Source organism: Pezoporus occidentalis, unplaced genomic scaffold (assembly GCF_034315485.1).
Source record: "Pezoporus occidentalis ecotype Australia unplaced genomic scaffold, CSIRO_AGI_Poc_V1 ctg89, whole genome shotgun sequence".
NCBI lineage: Eukaryota > Metazoa > Chordata > Aves > Psittaciformes > Psittacidae > Pezoporus > Pezoporus occidentalis.
In genome coordinates, this window is record NW_026916253.1 from 3,302,275 (window position 1) to 3,321,767 (window position 19,493).

At 39.5% G+C, this 19,493-nt stretch overlaps 1 protein-coding gene across 2 annotated transcripts in view; it reads right to left on the reverse strand.

Moving 5' to 3' along the window:
• The window catches only part of PEPD (peptidase D), a 141,030-nt gene that overhangs the window by 86,201 nt on the left and 35,336 nt on the right, over window positions 1–19,493 (reverse strand). For both annotated transcript variants that reach the window (XM_062604884.1, XM_062604885.1), the window contains 2 exons: window positions 16,135–16,210; window positions 14,530–14,576 (listed from right to left, as the gene is read on the reverse strand). In XM_062604884.1, the coding sequence (XP_062460868.1) occupies window positions 14,530–14,576; window positions 16,135–16,210 (123 nt within the window). The remainder of the gene's footprint in view (window positions 1–14,529; window positions 14,577–16,134; window positions 16,211–19,493) is intronic.

The following is a 19,493-nucleotide window of genomic DNA, read 5'->3' on the forward strand; positions in this document are numbered from 1 at the left end:
AGATCAGAGCAGGAATTTGATATACAAGGGCTGGAAGTTACATCACACATGCACCTCTTGTCAAATTCCTCCAACTACACCTCTTTACACATAACCTATAGCTAAGATGAAACTGAATATTCTCCAAGAAGCAGCATGATATGAACCATATCTCAGCTTGAAGCTACAAAGGAATTGGCCAATAGTTGAGATTTTTACACACTATCAGCCATTTTCAGCACACACTTCTGGAATGAAAGAAGACAAGTAAGCAGACAGTAACAACTGATGGTATGGCCCTTCCCATTGCCTTAGAGGCTTTTTTTTTTTCTCTTGAAAGCTTTATGGATTGATTGGTCAGCCATGCCGTAAATCAAAAGAAAGACACTACTCATTACCTAATTAGCATTTCCTGGGCTCTTACAGTGAAGCTGTTTCTCTGCTGTTTGATCTCAAGGCCACCGGCAATGTCTACAAGCAAACTACCTATCATGGCAGCTGATACACGTTTTCCCGGATCCCTTTTCACCACCCAAATGAATTTCCACCTGCTTCCAGTTCTAAAAAAAAATTACGATGATAAATGATTCATAGATTCAAAACACAGGATGGAAAAGAGAAAAGCATATGTAAAACCAGTAAGGAGTGACTCAGAGTTGAAGAAAATGGAGCTCATGGTCTATTGGTATAGACCAGCATGCCCAGGTGTCATTGCCTGTACAATGAAATATAAAGTAAACAATGCTTGCTCGCTCCCCCTCAAAAAAAGAAAAAAAGAAAAAAAAAAAAAAAGAAGAAGATTTAAAACTACTGTTGCCACTCTAACAGCTATCTTCCAACTGGGAAATCTACATAAAAAGATATACACTTCTTGGTCATCCCTATCAGCTTCTGAATTACTCCTGCTTTATGAAAGATGGCATGGAAAGTTTTATTGTATGGGGGTTTTAACCTATGAAATACCAGGAAAGATCAAGCCACCTCTTTCCAGTGCTGCTGGAGGGCACTGCTCAAACAATCCACTACCTTTTTTCCACTCCTTCAGCAGGCAACAGCACTCAATCCTTCACTCAGGCTTTTCTAGATAAAAGCAAACACTTTAAGCCAAGTTTTCATCTCTGCCAGCTTTGAGAGGCCCTGTGCCTCTTGTTCTAGTACCAACAGTGCATATTATTACAACTGGCATGTCTCCACCAGCAACCTAGCTTCACTCCATCCAGATGTTGAGTATCAATGTGAGGCCACCACCAGACTGTCAAGATGAAGATGGTGCAGAGCGCTTCAGAGCACAGAAGCAGGACCTCATACATGAACTTCGTCTCACTGGTCCCTACACGCCAGCCCCACCAACCATGGCCAAGCAACCTGGTGTGATGCTGTAAAAGGCAACCTTTGTCTCACATTCAAAAGTAAAATATTTGAACAGTCTCTGCCTACACATACTTACACCCACTGATTTTTTCCAAGCTGTCTTGAAAGAAAGCAAGCAGCAGTTAAGGGGTTAAGGGAATAACCCGACTCTTTCTCTCTGCATCACCTCATCAAACAGGAGGGGAAAGTGAAGCAAGATAAAATGCGTAGACTGGACCTTGAAGAAATGAATACACCTGGCAAACAGCAAATTTACATAAAAATTACATAGAAGGATCATGCCCTCAGATGTAGATACAGACAGGGTGCCTGTAGAGATGAAAGTGGGATAATGTGCAGCAGATTACAGAACTCCATGTAAGATCTGGCCATTTACCTGAGTTCTGTAACATGGTACATAATCTCAGGGCAGTGCATTTTCACATAGTATTTTGCAATAGACTTTTAATGTTTATCACCGTACTCTGGAATAAAGTTCTGAACTGCTGAAAGGCCTCACAAAATCTTTTATAATTACTTCTTCATACAATCATGCTAACTGAAGTATAAGTGAACCAAATCTTAACATAACTTTCCTCAAAAAAAAAAAAATTATCAAATTTCACTGGAATTCTACACAACAGCTAAAATATATTACTTGTGTCTACCCATACAAATGGACCTGCATCATTCAGCATGAGCCCAACAGAAAAAACTTACTCATTTTTACTTGCACGGTCCTCTTTTGCTTTCTCAAACAGTGACTCTTCTCTTAATGTTGACTGAGACTATTTTGAGTATCATCAATATTTTAAATATAGAAAAGGACTGAACAATGTGATAAATACAAATCACTAGATGAAAAAAAAAAATATATAAATTAAATAGAAAGGAAGGTGACTCTTCCTGTCCTGGGGTTGGTAGATTTGGGATCTGTTTGTCTTTATGCCTCTCTGCAGCGTTCGGTGAAAGGTGCTTCTGCCCATCTTAGACTTCAACTTCAGAGACAGGTAGCATAACGTCCCTCTTTGCATGTCACAACTACTTTCACTTTGCAAAAGCCTTTGGACATATAATGCAAGTTCTATCCATTTTCTCACAGTTTTATCACAGTTAATGAGCAACCTGTACTCAGCACCAAAAAAGATACATGCGAAAATAGAGAAGGATGGGGGGCAGGGAATCTGCCAGATTTGGATCTCTTATTTTAAGTAATAGAAAAATATTATTTTAATTTCTGCTAGGAATGATGGACATGCTTTGATTGCTAAGACTTAAACACACACCAGAATTAAGGAAGTGAAAATGAACACGTTGCACCTCTTCAAAAGGCAGCTGATTCCCCTGAAGGCAAGCATCAGCTCCTGCTACCCACTGCTTTCCACAGACCCATGGCTGGAAGATGAACATACTGCTCTTGTTCACCAAAACACTTCACTCATGTGCACACTGAATATCAGATGCTAACCCGTGTTCCTAAGCAACCCACACTTACTCGACATTCTCCCCCTTCTGCCACCAGTAGACAAGAGGTTTTAATCATCAATTCACACTGCACCCAATGTGTGAGAATTTAGTCATGAGCAGCTTAGGCACGGCACTGCATTAAGCAGCACCAGGCAGTTTCAGCCCCTGTTTGGTCTTCACCAATGCACACAGGCTATAAGTAAAAGGCAGCACTGTTACCTTTGAGTTGCTTATGAAGACAAGATTTTACAAAAATCCTGGCTTAAATATAAATGCTTGCAAATACAAGCTAAAAATTTATATTCTTGCCAGCAGGTATGGAAACATTCTTTTAGAGATATTGAGGGTTAATTTTTTTTTTCTGATATTTATAATTTTCCATACTGGAAAAAAAAATCTCTGCAAAGAATAATTGCTCCCACAGGGACCAATCCATGGGTCACAGTTTTTTGCACTTGATGACAACAGAGCCTTGAATGAGATTTTCTATAAAACCTAGACTTCAGCTTGCAGCATAATCACAATGTTTGCCCTAGCTCTAGAAGCTGAACTAAAGCACTACTTCTACAGTGTAATTATTCTACATATGTTCCAAAAACCCATGGGAAATTTTATTATTCAGAAGAATAAATAGGGTAAAAATAAATGGTTTTTAATTTTAGCCAATTTTTACACTCCTTATGAATTTTCATTTTTCTTGTGCAAGTTAAAGTCTATGGGAGAGAGGATTTGCCTTGAAGAAATAATTAAACTTTCATCTTCAGTTATGCTTCTTAGCAAATACACAGCCACCCACATAGCACATAAAAAACAAGCACTATTCAGTGACACAGAATGCCAACATAATCACCAATGCTTCAGAATCTTTCAGTTTCAAATTGGGCATTTGAAGTTTGAACTTCTGTTCAACACCACAGAGTAAGCAGAACTGCTAAGGGCATAGGTTAGAAGGAGGCTGGGGTCCCAATATGGAGCTTAATTTGCCCTCAGTACTTTTCTGAATACTTGAACTAACTATTCATGGAGCATAATGTAGTAATTTGTCATACAGGATACGTAAACCTACTACCTTAAGGGTAAAGTTCGTAACACTCAATTTATGATGACAAAGTCTGAACCAGATTCAGACAGCTGCAGAAGACAGAATTTTTTGGGAAGGGAAGCTGAGGAAGCAGGACTCCATCTGGCTCAGGAAGATGTAGGCACATTTTTTAACCAAGTCTACCTATCACACCTTCTCTCCTGAGAAGTCTTCATCATTCCTTTCTTAATGCAGGGCCCAAACAAATGACCACAACAGGTACTCTGTAGGCAGGTCACAAAATCTGCAAGTCCCCAAACTCATTCGCAAACAAGCTGCACCCTGTTCAGAGGGTCCTGCTGACACAGCACATACCAATTCTGCAGCTCCTGCTTCTTTTTCCCAGAGCTGAGGCTGGTGTTTAGCACCTGACCTGGCTGAAGAGCAGGGCAGAAAGACCAAACACCAACAGTGCAAATCAGAGGCTAATGCAGACTGATGGGCTGAAATACAAGAATGGCTGCATTTTCAATGCTGCTTCTAAACTGCACTAGGGACCTAGAGAGCAGCCGTTTAGCAGTCTTCCTAAAGATGCCAAATCTAGCTCCAAGGCCTATCACAGGTGTTAAAATCACTACACTTACTCCAAGTGCTAGAATCAATATGAAAATTAAGCACAACGCAATACAGAGAACTACCAGGAAGAACTTACAACATCCATTCAGGAACTCTTCCAAACAGGGATCTCCTTGCCCCACCGGCCCCAAATAACTAATAAGCTCACCTGACCCAAACTAATTCTAGACCTTCTAGGAAGATCTTATGGACACAAGCCTCTCTGATTTGCAGCTGCAATAGAAACAGCATTGGCTTAGACTCTCCTGAATTAAATGGTTTATTGTTATATGATACCAACTTCCTTTACACAAAGACAGGATTTCTGATGAAAGCCAGATGATTCCTCCCTCAACACAAACATCTCTGAAATCTCCCCAAATATTGCAGAACCAGGAAGACAACTGCTGAATGGTGTTGCCATTTCCAACCCAAATAACACAGTAGTCACAGACATGCTGTTGTTTTTCTCCAAACACACAATAAAGAAAAAAAAGTAACTTGGGATAGTTGACCCAAACCTAATGTATTACACCCAGTGTCAAACCTTCCATTACAGAGCAAATCTAGAGATTTTACAGGCATGATGCTATTAATAAATCATATCTAACATCTAAACTTCACCCAATCCTAATATCTGCAATGTTTAGCTACACTTTGCACCCAAACAACTTCACCCAATTTTTACAAATCATCTGCTCATCAGAGACATTAGAATGCCTGCCCACCTCTGGCATTCAGTGCTGGGCAAGGGGACATAGTAGGTCCATTTGGAAATAAGAAGGGGCAAAACTCCAGTCCAATACACCTGACAGATATGACAATTTACAAGAGGATTGTACTAAGTGGTAAGTGATGGCAACTGATAGGTGATGGCAACTGCAGCTTACACTACCAGATTAACTTGTGGAGCCTTCAAATACCATGTATTTTACTGGTTCTTTAAAATATGCAGGTTTCAGTAAGTGAATCAGAAGACACAGATTCAGTTGTCAGCAAAGGTCTTTGTATCCCTCACTTCCTAAGACTGCCTCAAGGCTCAACTTTATTTTAGCAGAAACATCACCTCTAGTGTCTTAATATGATTCAGGTTCCTCCCAGTTCTAAGTTTCACTTCATTTTCCATCACTTCTGCCTGGCAATTCAGCTCTATTCTGCCCTGCTATAACAAGTCAGTTACACAGGCCTCTTCCAGCACTGCTCAGACAGCAGATATCCAGTAGTTAGGCATGAAGTCTTCAGTGCTAAGCAAACACCAGTACTCTTGCATCTCTCACTACAGACAGCCACCTGCTGCTTTGTCCTTTCCTACTTTCATTGACTTCCCATGCATTTATTTTTTTCAATTGTTTGTAATCTCAGACCTTAGTAAGCATTATGTGACTTAAGCCTGCCATCTCTGAACAACACTTAAAACCCCACAACCACACCTAGGTCAAAAAAATTACAACACTTGAGAGCAACACAACATTCTGCAAATAAGACCAAGCTCATGTGCATAGAGAATAAAAATAGAAGAAACTATCACATACCATCCTGTAACTGTAATCCTGACCTTGTGTTTTGCAGTACTGCTAATAATGGGTGCACTAAAAAAACCCTAATACCTTCCAAAATAGCACACTTTTTTGAACAATTCTTCCCCTAGAGAGGTGATGCAACAACAGAAAGCCAAACAAAAATCAAACAAACTAAAAGAGAACCACCAGGATAGATGCTAGAAATGCTGCGTAATAAGCTGGGAGGCAGCACTTGCACACTGCAGTGATAAGGATGGCCTAAGAACCAATTTGGAAAAAAAATTATGCAAGTGGCATGCTGACAGGAAGGAAAAGAATCTGCTCATTTTCTTTTCATCTGTGTAAAATAGTTCTGATTTGCAGATGGACACTTTGCAACACCATATTATTAATGGATAGTCTTGGTATCCTACCCATTTCCTTCAAGTTGGGCTTCCAGCCTCTGAGCATGACCACGTAGCAGCTGTGGTTATCCAAAGATGAGGGCCAAAGAACACAAAATTGTGATCTCTCTGTTTCAACAGTAATGAGAAAGAATTATTGAACTAAAGCTCACAATTCAGATAAAGCCTTGCATATAGTAAAATCTTTACATTTGACTTGTCTGAACAAGCATGAACAAAATCCACAGCAAATAATAATCAGTTCTGCCTGCTGTGTTTTACAATGAGTTCCATTTCACGTATCTTCCATCTTGGCTTGTCATTAGTAATGCTAATTAGTTCACTATCTCAATGCCACACTAGATTCAGTAAACCCTGACATCATTGCTAATTTGCGAAGAAGGCCTGTTCTTTCCTTAATATAAATAATAGTAATAGCCACTCTATGAAACACCCACAGAAATTAACATTGCTTGTAATTTTCCATCAGATTCAAAATTAAATAAAAATAGTGACTACTTTTTGATTTCCAAAATGATAATAAAATGGTAATTATGAATTATCATAGCACTAACTAGATTAATAACCCTGTAAGGACATACAGTAAAGACAGTATCTGAAATTAGGTTACATCTTGCTACACAAGCAAGCCAAGTTTTGTATGCATGCATGTTGCATACATCCTTCCACAGCTCGCTCTCTGAAGGGAACCATTTTTTAATACCAACATGGTAATTGTTCTTTGGTACCTGTGGGCTGATAGAAGGTTTTATTTTAAAGCTCTCACACAGTCCGATTCCACAATTTTTTAGAGGCAGATAAAACCCAATTATGTGGAACTTCAATCACAAGTCACAGAAGAGCCCTGTGCAATTAAACAGCACTCTCCTACACAAAGAGCTAATTAAAGTGACATCAAGGAGGCAAACCAAGCTGTCCTCTACTGAAAGAGAGAATGTATGAGCTTGCCTCAGGACCTCCGGCAGGGAGGGAACGCTGCTAAGGTTAAGGTTACTGTGAAAATACTGTTTCAGATTTGCTCCCTCCCAGCAGTTAATGGAGTCCACCAGCAACCACCATGACCGCTGAGACCAGCAGTTCAGGGTCTCGGAGGTTCTGGTCCTCCAATGCTCCCCTCCCCAGGAGACTTCTGCACCCCACGTTTCTCCTCTCAGCTGTGGAGAGCAGCTGGAAATGGGTGACTGGAAATGGATATGTGTTTGCCAGGGCTGGGACTGCTGGAACCTCATTTACCACAGGGGAGCTCTTCCCCTAAAGCAGATGAGGTGCTGAGACAGGAGGCTCCATGTGCAGGAAGCAATCCTCACCCCCACTTCTGCTAAGTCGAGTGCAGCATGCACGTATGCATTTGCGCCTCTGTGTGCTACAGAAGAGGAACAATGCTCAGGGGTTTTCTAAACCAATTCTTAAATTCAGATTTATTTTAAGACTATTTACAACCTTAATTCAGCTGGATGAGGAAATCAGCAGCGACAGGCTAATTTAAAATATCAAAGGACCAGCTGTACCTGAGGGAAGGTAGGCAGGAGGGGAAGGCTGCAGGAACCGTCCCTCTGAATCCAGTTGCTCTTCTCAGCAAAAATATTGTATCTGACCCTCTGGGCACTGGACACCTGAGATAAAGCAGCTTGCTCAGCCTAAGCAGTTAGCAGCTACCTGATCTGTGCTGTCAGAGCTGCACAGAGCTGCCCGCCTGCCCTGGGCTGCTGCAGGTCATTTCATGCTACTGTTTTTAGGAGGTTCTGTGTGACTGCCACGGAAACCATAAATAGAGGCTAAACGAAATTTATCGTTCAACCTCAATTAAAGCTCCACCAACATTAACTACAGACTCAGGATGACACATGAAATCATCACTACACTGCTGATTCTTAAACTTTATAGCCAATGATCTCAAATGTGCAATCCCTCACCTGAAAAGGGAGTGCTGTCAACCTGGAAGAGTTCCCCTGGTCAGTGTCCCGACCTGAGGGCACAGTCCCCAACGCAGACCACTGCTCTGAGGAGGAACTGCTCAAAACAGCTGCCCACACAGCTCCATTATACCACATTCAGATCTGAGCTGTGTCCAAATATGGTTCCACTGGCTCAGAACCCCACATCCTGACCCCCACATCCTCCAAGCGCCACCAGGAGGACGGGACAAGAGCTGCACATGCGGGAGCTCGCCCAGGCTGTGGGGTGTACCGGCCGCAGGGACCCCGAGCTGCCCTCTCCCACCATGTGTTCCCCAGGCTTAGGTATGAAATCACTGGCTCAGCTACTCAGTGTCAGAGCAAGCCCATAATTGGGCCACGAAGATGATCAGCAGCAGCTCTGCTTTGGAGCCAGGCTGAGAGCTGAGTTTGTACAGCCTGGAGACGAGAAGGCTCCAGGAAGAACTTAGAGCAGCTTCCAGTGCCTAAAGAGGCCTGCGAGAAAGCTGGAGCAGGACTTTTGACAACAGCCTGTCGTGAATGGGGAATGGCTTTAACCTGAAAGAGGGGAGATTTACATTAGAAATAAGCTCTTCCCTGTGAGGGTGCTGAGGCGCTGGCACAAGGTGCCCAGAGAAGCTGTAGCTGCCCCATTCCTGGCAGTGTTCAAGGCCAGGTTGGACAGGGCTTGGACCAACCTGGTCTAGTGGAAGGTGTCCCTGCCTGTGGCAGGGGTTTGGAACTGGATGAGCTTTAAGTGCCCTTCCAACTCAAACCAGTCTGTGATCCTGTGATTCTGCACTGGCCTCAGTACAATCTCTGTCAAACAGAAGCTCCTGGGCTGCTGTGCAGTGCAGACATTTTGCTAAAAAACAGAAATTGCTGCTGATCTATTTTTTCCTTTGACTCTTCTACTAAAACCAGATATAAAGGCAAATTAATACTGGATACAGGATTGTCTTAGTACTAAAATACTGCCCAACAGCAGTCAGAGACATACACCAGTCTTAACACAGAGGCATGAAGAAACAAAGGAAGAATGAGTGGATTTTTGTTTTAAACACACAGGGAAAGGCCTCCTTCCTCCTCTCTTTCAGATGTTTTTCATGTATTTCAAAGTTTTAAACCCAGCCTATTGATAGCTGTAACATACAGTTAAAAACCCATCACCTCTACTTGTTAGGCAGCTTTGGGAAACAAGCAGTCAAGCCATTTTCAGGCTACGCAACACTACCACCCACCTGAAAAATAAAATTAAAGGAAAATCTCATTTCAGTAACTGAGCATCCTGACATGATTCATGGAGTGCTCATCTCTTGTTTAATGAAAATAAATCCTATACAGAAATACTAGTGAGGGTCATGGCACAATTCAATACCATTCCCATGTCAAAAAGCAACTGTGAAGAGTTCGCCCATGTATTTTTGTCTGCAATGGGCATTCTTGTTTACTACCCACACACACACTTATGTAAAGTACTTAAAAAGGCTACAGTTAAGCTGAAATGCTAAAAGCAAAAACTGAATCACAAAAAAATAAAAAAAGTAGAGATTATTTCCTGCAAAAGTCAGTGTCTTTCTCAAGAACATTGAAAGAGCAAAATCTACCAGGAGATAGTAAGTGGCAAATACTGATCAGCTAAAATAATCAGCATTGCATGAAAGGGAAATAAAAAAAAAAAGAATCTGGCTGTTTTCTCTTTCCTAGTGGAATAACATATGCATTTTATTTTCAGTTTGTTCCAGTGGAGCTGAGGAGAGACAGATAAACGAAAGATGAGAGCCATAATCCATGAGACAACTCTCAGACTTCCACAGATAGTGAAATTTAACATTGACAGATACGACAGGAACTCATCTCACAGTCTAAGCTCTGCTTTAGAATCAGGGACAGCACTAAAAAGAATAGGGATAAAGAACTCGTACCAGCCTCAGCTGGTAAGAGAGGCAAGGTGTAAAAATAGCCTGCAAGCATTGCAAACCAAGAAGAAAAAACCTATGTAGCTGCCTTCTTCCCATTTCATTCTTCACTTTGTTGCAGTTACAGCAGGGTGGAGTTTGAGTTTAGTATTAACTACTACAAAATCCCTACAATTATTTTATGGTTGTAAAGACCTAAAATATCCACTACACTACATAGAGATGGGGCACAAGTTCTTGACCTGGCTGGCATATGCTCTGAATAAACTCCAACTCCCCCCCTCTACAACCACATCTGGAGAACAAGATAGCATGAACACATACTGCCCTCCACCACTTGCACCAACATTAGCACTAAAACATTTAAAGTCACAAGAAATGCAGGCAAATCTCAGAGAGAGGAAAGCAGACATGCAAGCCAATAATAAAACCAGCAATACTTAAGCAGTGCCCAAGAGTCTCAGAGCTCCTTCTGCGCAGATATGGCCAGATCCTTCTTGCTTTGCTGCTTTATTGATGGAAACAACATGCAAAGTTTTGTTACCCACCTCTGACACCTTTACACCAGCTAATTGCTCCTTTGGTTTAAAAAAGCCAGTCTACAGCATCCAAGTTTTTGGATCCTAGATACTAGAATCAGTTATGTGCATGGTAACACTATGGTGCTCTTGTGTTAGTAGTCACAGAGGGTTCAGAGATATAATAGAGGGATAATACAGAGAAATAATAGAGGGAGATCTTGGAAAAGAGGAGTGTTTAGGCCTGGCTTAGTGCTGCTCAGCTTCGTCAAGGCAATGATGACTATGTTATCATATAATGAATTCAGGACTGTGCACACACTCTATCACTGAGCCTTCAGTGCTATAAAGAACAGGGTAAAACCTCACAAAAATGGGCAATGCATATAATAGCTACAAGTCCAATACTCTTAATGTAGGAAGTTGCTCTTCTGTTGCCACAGCATACACTTTCGTGTCATTCCCCAAGTAAATCAACAATTCCAGATAGACATCCCGATCTTAAAATTGTTTTCTTCAATAAAAAATGGAACAAATGAGAGAATGCACAATAGATTCAAAACTTCATTTTATAAATACTAAGAAGCGGTCTATAAGCTGATAACACTCATCTAGAGATGGTATACCCAGCACTTTAGAGCATCCTGAAACAGATGACTGTAGGTCCTAATTAGGACTTTCAGTGTGTATATATATATGTAGCTATATATACACACAAAATATTTTTGTTTATATATATATATGCACACTTAAAACAACTTAGCTAAAATCAGATTTTTTTCACATCCTTGTGCTGAAGAGATTTCCTTTATAATTTTGTTGCATTCCAACAATATATTAACTACAGAGCAGTTTCATAATTAAAAGCCTTTAATTAAAGAAGATTAATTAAACATGAGATAAGCACAAATACCAAACTGCTTCAGAGAAAATCCAGAATTTGACCTACCAAAATAACTTCATATGCAATTACACATGCTGTGAATTACTGTTTGTAGATAATTGCCTTGGCTGTCTCCTTAAAGTCAACCAACCACATATTAAAGTTAAATAACATCAAACTAAAAAAAGAACTCAGGGCTGACTGGACTTGCAGTTAAATGTGTTCATTTTTTATATATCTTAGCATTAAAACATTACTGGTTCAAAAGAATTTACCAGTGGACCTTAATCTTAAAGAACACTTCTAGCACATTTCTGAAGCTAGCTTTCAACCCTCAAAATAAATGATACTATCTTATCTAGAGATATCTCCATAGTTTACTTAATTTCTTTCAAATTACTTCTCAGAGAATAATCTCAATCCTAGAAATATAACTAGCTTTATGCATTGCTGACTCTTAGATACATTTCCTGGAGTACTTTTAACATATTCTTGCTGTATGTTACAGAAGTAAAATGAGTCATTTTTTTCTAGGAATGCTGCTTAACCAAATGAACAAAGAAAAGGCAACGCTTAGGTCCTACATGTAGTAATGGAAAATTTTAATTGCTTTGGAGATCTGTGGCATTATTCTTCCTAGCAGATAGGGTCAGCCTAGCTTTGTACCCAACTACACATGCTATACTCCACAATGTCAAAGAATGAAGTGAAGCAATATGAAAGGGGGGTTTATTGGCCACATTTCCAGAGGCATCTGTACTCATTTAAAAAATTCACAATTTCACAGCTGTAAGTGGGAACTGCAAATGCACCTGGGGAAAGGACCACACAATTCAGAAAGCTTCCACAAAGGGAGCAGAAGCCCTAGAAACATCAGAAAATTAAAAACTTCATTAACTTTTAATTGATCTTTTAAATACAAGTGTGAATACTTCAGATAATTCTCTACAGACTAAGAACTCTGATTCTCTGCACCCTTAGATTTCAGCTGTACCAAAGCTGTCACACAGTTGACCAAAAAAACCCCCCATAAAACAAACAGAACACCTCAACCAAGCCTCCCAATTCCCCCAAACAACAAAAATCAACAAACCAAACTCTTACTATTTCAAAGAAAACTGATTTTTTTTGGATGCTACCTATTTTCAGGTCTTTGAAAGTTCCCTTCTTAGATGAGCTTGATCTGCATACAGAGTAGAGATTTCCTAGATTGCTTTCTAACTTCATTTATATGCATTTCTTGCCAGAAAGGTGTGGAAATTACAGGTTTACATTTTTAGGACCCGTTTCCCCTAACCAACAAGGGAACAGGAAGCAGAGCAGGGATGGATTCCACTAGCAACAGAAACTAAAGTTCTAATTATAGTCTCCAAGGCAGACGCTACAGAAGTAGTCTGCCAAGACCTCTTTCATTAATGAAATAACCTCAAACTCTTTCAGGAAGTGCAATCTATCAGGACATATGGAAGAACAGAAGGCAATTTTAAATAGGTCTAATAGACAGTTGCCTAATTATTTTTTTTTAATTGAAAGACACAAATAAATCTTTTCAAAAGATTGCCGTGTATGGAAGAAGATAGGCAGGGAAGAATGAAAGTCCTGAAGAGAAAATAGTTAGACAAAGACTTCCAAAAGAGCATATATGTATATATATATGTGTGTATATATATATGTACTTGCTGCATGACATTAAACCAAACTGCCAGAATCATGATATTTAAAAGCACCTGAGAACAAACTCTGCTATATGGAATTTTTTTATTACTATCACCTTCCAGAACCAAAAATTCACTATCAGCACATATAGCATGGGCATTGTGTAAAATGAACGCAAACACAAGGTTCACTAATAAAGGTAACAGGGGAATGCATACCACAATTTTTCCCCCTATTACCTGGCAGTATATGAAGCTGCAGTTTGAAGCTCATTCAAATTATGGGCATGAGCCGACAGAGTCTGTAGAAATTTAAACTGCTTAAATGCAACACTGTTTTTTCCATATTACATATGTTGTAAGGGGCATCATTTCTTTTTTTGAGCTACCTTGAAATACCGATGACAAGTACTGAGACCATTTTATTTTCCCCTCACTGGGTGCTGAACTAGCCTGCTTTCTAACGCTTGAAAAATTACTATCAAGAAACAACAGTAACTGAGAAATGGCTGCTGTTTTCTATTTCTTCATTAGGCAAACACTTTGCAAATTGAAAATACAGTACGCAAGCTAAAAACAAATGGCCTTGGTGATCAAAACTGTGCTTTATATGATAAGCTGCTGCTGATCTAGTGTAAATATTTACTTAAAAGAGGAGGCAATGTTTTCCTTGTATCTAGACACATCACTTAACATATCAGTTAAGAGCAGCCAGTCCTTCCTATATATGCATGTACAGCAAGTTTTCTTCAACACAAGAGATACAAGCTCCATTCTTATTGACTTAACAGCTCTAGTTAACATCCACTGCACTCGCGAGATGAGCTCCTTGTACAGGCTAAGTACAGGTAATGCTGACTTGTAATTGCAGGCAAAATGTAACTGAACACAGCCTTTTATAAGGTTCTTAAACACTCATATATGCAGTCTTCTAAGCAACGGGGCATTGTTTACCCATAAGGGCAATGTTTATCCATAAACTCCATTTTATTGGATGGCTTCAAACAATAACATTTATTTTGTAAAGCTTCTGTAAATTGCTAAAACTTAAAAAGAGAATTTTGCTACAATAAACCAGCACCAGAAAATAATCAACCATCATCAAATACGTTTGAAACGAAGTATCACCTCAAAATAATAAGATGATTGCAACTGTCTTCAAACAGTAATGAGCTCTCATTCTCAACTGAATCAATGCTACTACTTTGCCTCAGCTATTGCTCCTACCCCTACTACAGAGAGATTTTCTTCTTTTTATTACAAGTACCAAAAGAACTCTTACCTCTCCATCTCGTATTCTTTCATACCTGCTTTTACTGCCTTCATTACCTGTAAGATACATATTAACATGGGACATTCATAACAGGAGGGAATATCGTATTTATAAATTTATTACTTATGACTGAGTTATCTCCAGAGGAACCTATATTACAAAAATATAATCTGTACCGAATTTAAATTTACATCAGTAGCCACATTTTAAAACCACATTAGAAATCAAACTCATTTTAATTTTTATAAATGCCTGTAGTCTCCAGCAAAAAAGCAAGTTCAATTACCAAACTACTATATCCTAATGAAGTGCAGCTCCTTGAAATACCAATGCTTAATTCTTAAAGCCCTGGGGAACTTGCCAGCAAAGTTCTTTTGTTTTACTTTTATGGAACGCCAGCAAAACGAAACTGTGAACTGGAATAAACTACAATAGGAGATACTCTTTCATACTTCGCAATCTGAATCAACAGAAAACTACTAGAGTTAACACTATTTCACAACCCTGATTTTTGTTCTTGGATTTGCTGAAAATGTGCACCAGTTTTATTCCTTTGCCTGTTTCTGTATTAAAAAAAAGTTCTAGGCAGCTACTTTATGAAGAAATTCTCTCAGACATGACAGGATTATTCCAGGATGATGAAGGACCAACCAGAAAGAATGCAAATAACTATTCTTAGACTTCACAATTTTAACTTTATATTCCCTTTAAAATATTTTTATACTTCATAGTTCAGAAATCTGAGAAGCAGAAGCAAAGACAACAGTTGAGTCAGTAACCTCATCAGTTACTTCTTCTTAAGCTCCCTCTGGTCAGTCAGAACTCATGCATCACAATATGGAGTACAGGATTAACACCCAAGTTAATTTTGTCATCAACACCAGTAGAGCAATATGACTCCGCTGGCATAGTGCTACATCCAACCTGGGTAGCCTTGCTGAGAGCATGGATTTGTCTTTGACACTCTGCCGTGTCAACACAACAGCATTGTGAAGCACTACACTGTTGGACATACCTACTTCTGAGGAACAACCTATGGAGCACTATCAAACACTGACAATCATTACAGACTGAACTGTAAGGATCTGGAGAGAGTAACCTATGAAGTTAAACTTTTCAGTGCTGCACACGCTGACATGGGCCAGAAGAATAATCTTCTTGATCTCTTGGTTGGACAAATCTATTGGCTGGACAGAGCTTCAGGCAACATGGTCTAGTGTGAGCCATCTCTGCCCATGGCAGGGGGGTGGAACTAGACATTTTTAAGGTCCTTTCCAAACCTAATTATTCTATGATTCTGTGATTCTTCTTTCTCCATCACTATATTGATATTTGTCCATAGAGGAGAGATACATTGCAAGAAGGTCACCTTCTGCTGAGGCTCCAGCTTTTATCCAAAACCACACTTCATTTCTCAGATATCACAAACGTACTAGTGAGTTCAAGGACAATGTAAGGTATATTACTGGGCTGTAACAGGAGGGATATTATCCTCTTATTTCTATCCAGCTTTTCCATTATTTTATTACTAAGTAATTCAGGGTTGCTGGGAACATTTCTGAGTACCACTGCTACAGGAAGAGCAAAAATTATTATCAGTAAAAGATCCATTACCTCTTTATGAGCTTCACTGGAGATTTTATTGGTGTAGCGCAGAACTTCCAACTCCATGTCTGTCTTAATCACACGACTTAAAGAAAAGTAGAACAGATATCAGGTTAGGTTGCAACTTCACAGCTCAAGGATTATGAAATAAAAACCCCTGAAAATAAAATGCATCACCTATGATAAAATTAGATCAAGTATACCTCAGGAGCGAAGAGCTTTTACAGTATTCATGGCAGCTAAGTTTTGTTGTCATTGATTCAGCATTAGCAAAACAATCTTACAAAGGGAAGTCACAAGCATTTCAAACATCAGAGGGCATTATTTTAATGCTAATAAACAAGTGGTTCAACCAACATTTTTCAACTCATTCTACATTACATTAGGAACAAAAGCAATGTATTTTTGATTTTGCCAAGGCTCAAACACCACTTCAAAAGGAACATTTCTACAAGCATACTTGATTTATTTTTTAAACAAAACTTGAAACTAGTTTACATAATGAAATTCCCAGAGCTCCAGAATTTCTATTTAGCACAACCTCAACTCCCACCTAGTTGCAATACCTCAAAAAAGGGAGAGGAGAGAGGGGGGAGAAGGGTGGTGGTAATGAAAAAATGCTATTTCTGTTTGGTATTAAAAAACAACAAAACAAGAAATTCAGAAACTGCAGCAGCAGTAATTACAGACACAATGTCCATTCTTTTTCATATGCTTCTGGGGGAAAAAAAACAAGCCAACCCCCTAAAAATTCCATCTTGTTCTTCAGGCCTTATGAGATACTGAATTTGTGTCTATTTATGAGCCTTGATATTCTGTTCTGAACTCATCTCAAAAATTTAACATTCTCTTATCTACTTGTATCACTTTCTACCATGTATTTCAAATAAAAGCAGCTGTTTAGTGTGGCATGAACAGGGAAGCATAGCTCCATACCATCTATTAAAAATCACCTACCCTCTCCACTGCTACACATACTGATTTCCTAATATTTCTCATGCTCATCTCAAAGGCAGCCGTGAAGTACGTACTTAGCTGTTTACAAAGAACAAAACTACATCTATCGAATTGCATGAAAATATTTAAATTGTATTCTCCATCTCCACTCCAGAGCTTGCAGTAGTTACAAACTACCATAACTGTTATACTTTGAAAAAGCCACCAAGACACCCCTTTGTCATTGTAACACGCTCCTACTCACACTGCTGCAGAAAACTATTTACTGTATTTCTGCTCCTGTAGTTTGTCTTAATGAATCCAGAAACAGGCTTCTCAGCCATCAGTGCCTCTGATGTGTGATAAGAACTTTTCCCACAGACAGGGAACACATTACTATGCGGCACAGCCAATCCCCTGCAAACACAACTTCCCTGGCAAGAGTAAAAGTACCTTTGTAAAAATACTAGTATCAATCAAAACGCTCTTACAAACAGAAATACCGTAGAGGGGAATGGATTGACATTCTTAGTCAATTGGAATATGACACAAACCAATCATTATGCATATTGAGAAGTACAAGGTTTTAAAATGAACACCGAGATGAAAAAATTGCACTGGGATGGTATAATCTGCTCACCAGGGGTGAGCAAACAGACTTTTGCTTCTGCCTTTCAGCCAAGACATAAAGAATAGCACCTCAAATCTATTCATGTTAGAATGAGGTAGCAAAGGCTTATATATATTTATTTAATCCTGTTCTTCGGAAGATTGCATGTACAGGCAGGATAATTTAATACTCGTTTGATGTGCCTTTATATTACTTTCAATATATGGTACATATCCCTGATCTGCAAGTGCCTCAAAAATAGATTGTTTCAAAATTCAGTTGTCTGATCTCTTAACTGGGATCTGCTAGTAATACACAACAGCAAGTGCAAACAGTATTAGAATTTATTTTACTGGGCTAGGTTGTAAGGCTTCAGGGTCAAGGTATTTTAGATCATACCTTTTCGGTATCTTTTTGCATTTACAAATTCAGGCTCAGGCTCAGACTTTTTATGCAATGCACCACCTTCATTTATACAAGGTCAAGCACTAAAACATTTTACAGAAAATGTTTACTCATTCTGAGACCAATAAAACCCCCTACCCAACCATTAACATGGAAGAGAGGGAGGATGTATAATCAGGCAGGGAACACGATCAACTTCACACTCCACTGGATACCGAAAGGAAAACGTCACTGGGCTCCCATGTTGCCTGCCCTGATGCTGCTGACGGAATTAGCAACAGCAGACTTGAGTAGCAGAAGGGCATGCATTTCACCACCATCTCACTGCACAAAAAGCAACATTCTCCCAAGCCAGGTTCAAAGCATTGCTAGTCAAAGCACTCTGGTTAGCACTGCAGAGCAATCTTGAGGGTGACGAGTGGCCCACAGTTCTCATGATGTTTTTCCCCCACTTCCAAGATAAGGCTAGGAAGAAAGTCTCACCTTTGTTCATGAGTGACCTTCAATGTTCTATTACAAATGGCTCTTGGAGCAGTTACTCTCAATGCATTCATTAATAGTTTGATGGGAACACACCATCTACAGGCTCCAGCTACTGAAACTGTGAAAATGTACAGATTCAGCATGTAATGCGGTTCTTGGATTAACAGGCAAGCCACTCAGTGCGATCTTCTAGTTAAATTAGAAGCACAAGCCTCCTGCTGTCAGGACTGACCTGTAACTTTTAACTTCCCTCCCCCTGCATTTTACTAGTGTAAAATTATTCCTTCTTTCTCATTCTATTCTTTTGCATACCTTTGTGATTTTATTTGCACTTGTCCATATGAGCAGGTGGTCTTTTCATGCATGTCAGTCATCCAACAAAAGAGAGGCATTTCAATACAAAGTACAATTTCAGTTCTGAAATTAAGTTTGGGCATTTTAAGCGGCTGGATACCAAATTTCATGTGCAATCTATTTTCCACTGATCAAGTGGTCAAAAGCATACAGATTCAAGACAATTATGAGGTTGAAATTTGTGTAACTCAACTCTATTGCCCTAAACCAGTGCTTTCCTTAAAGATAATTCAACTGTTTGCTTCACTATGGTACACTCAGTCTTGATCATACTGCCAGAAGTACCTGTTCACAGTTACCAGCTCAGTGTTTATCAGATGTCTTCTTTTGTTGCTTTTCGTACATGTGTGCAACCTTAATGGCTGCTTTTTGTGCCATGCATGGAAAATATCTGGGTACATCCATTTTTCCTTACCCTTCTGGAAACATTATGCTTACAGACCACCTAGTAAATACAGATGCTACCCATGCAGACAGACTCCACAGTCCTGCCTTGTCTTCACCCCTTTTCACCCCTGCTGTTACCTTTCCACATTTTATTTATAGACATTTCTCTACCATAGTTGATATATTTATGCTC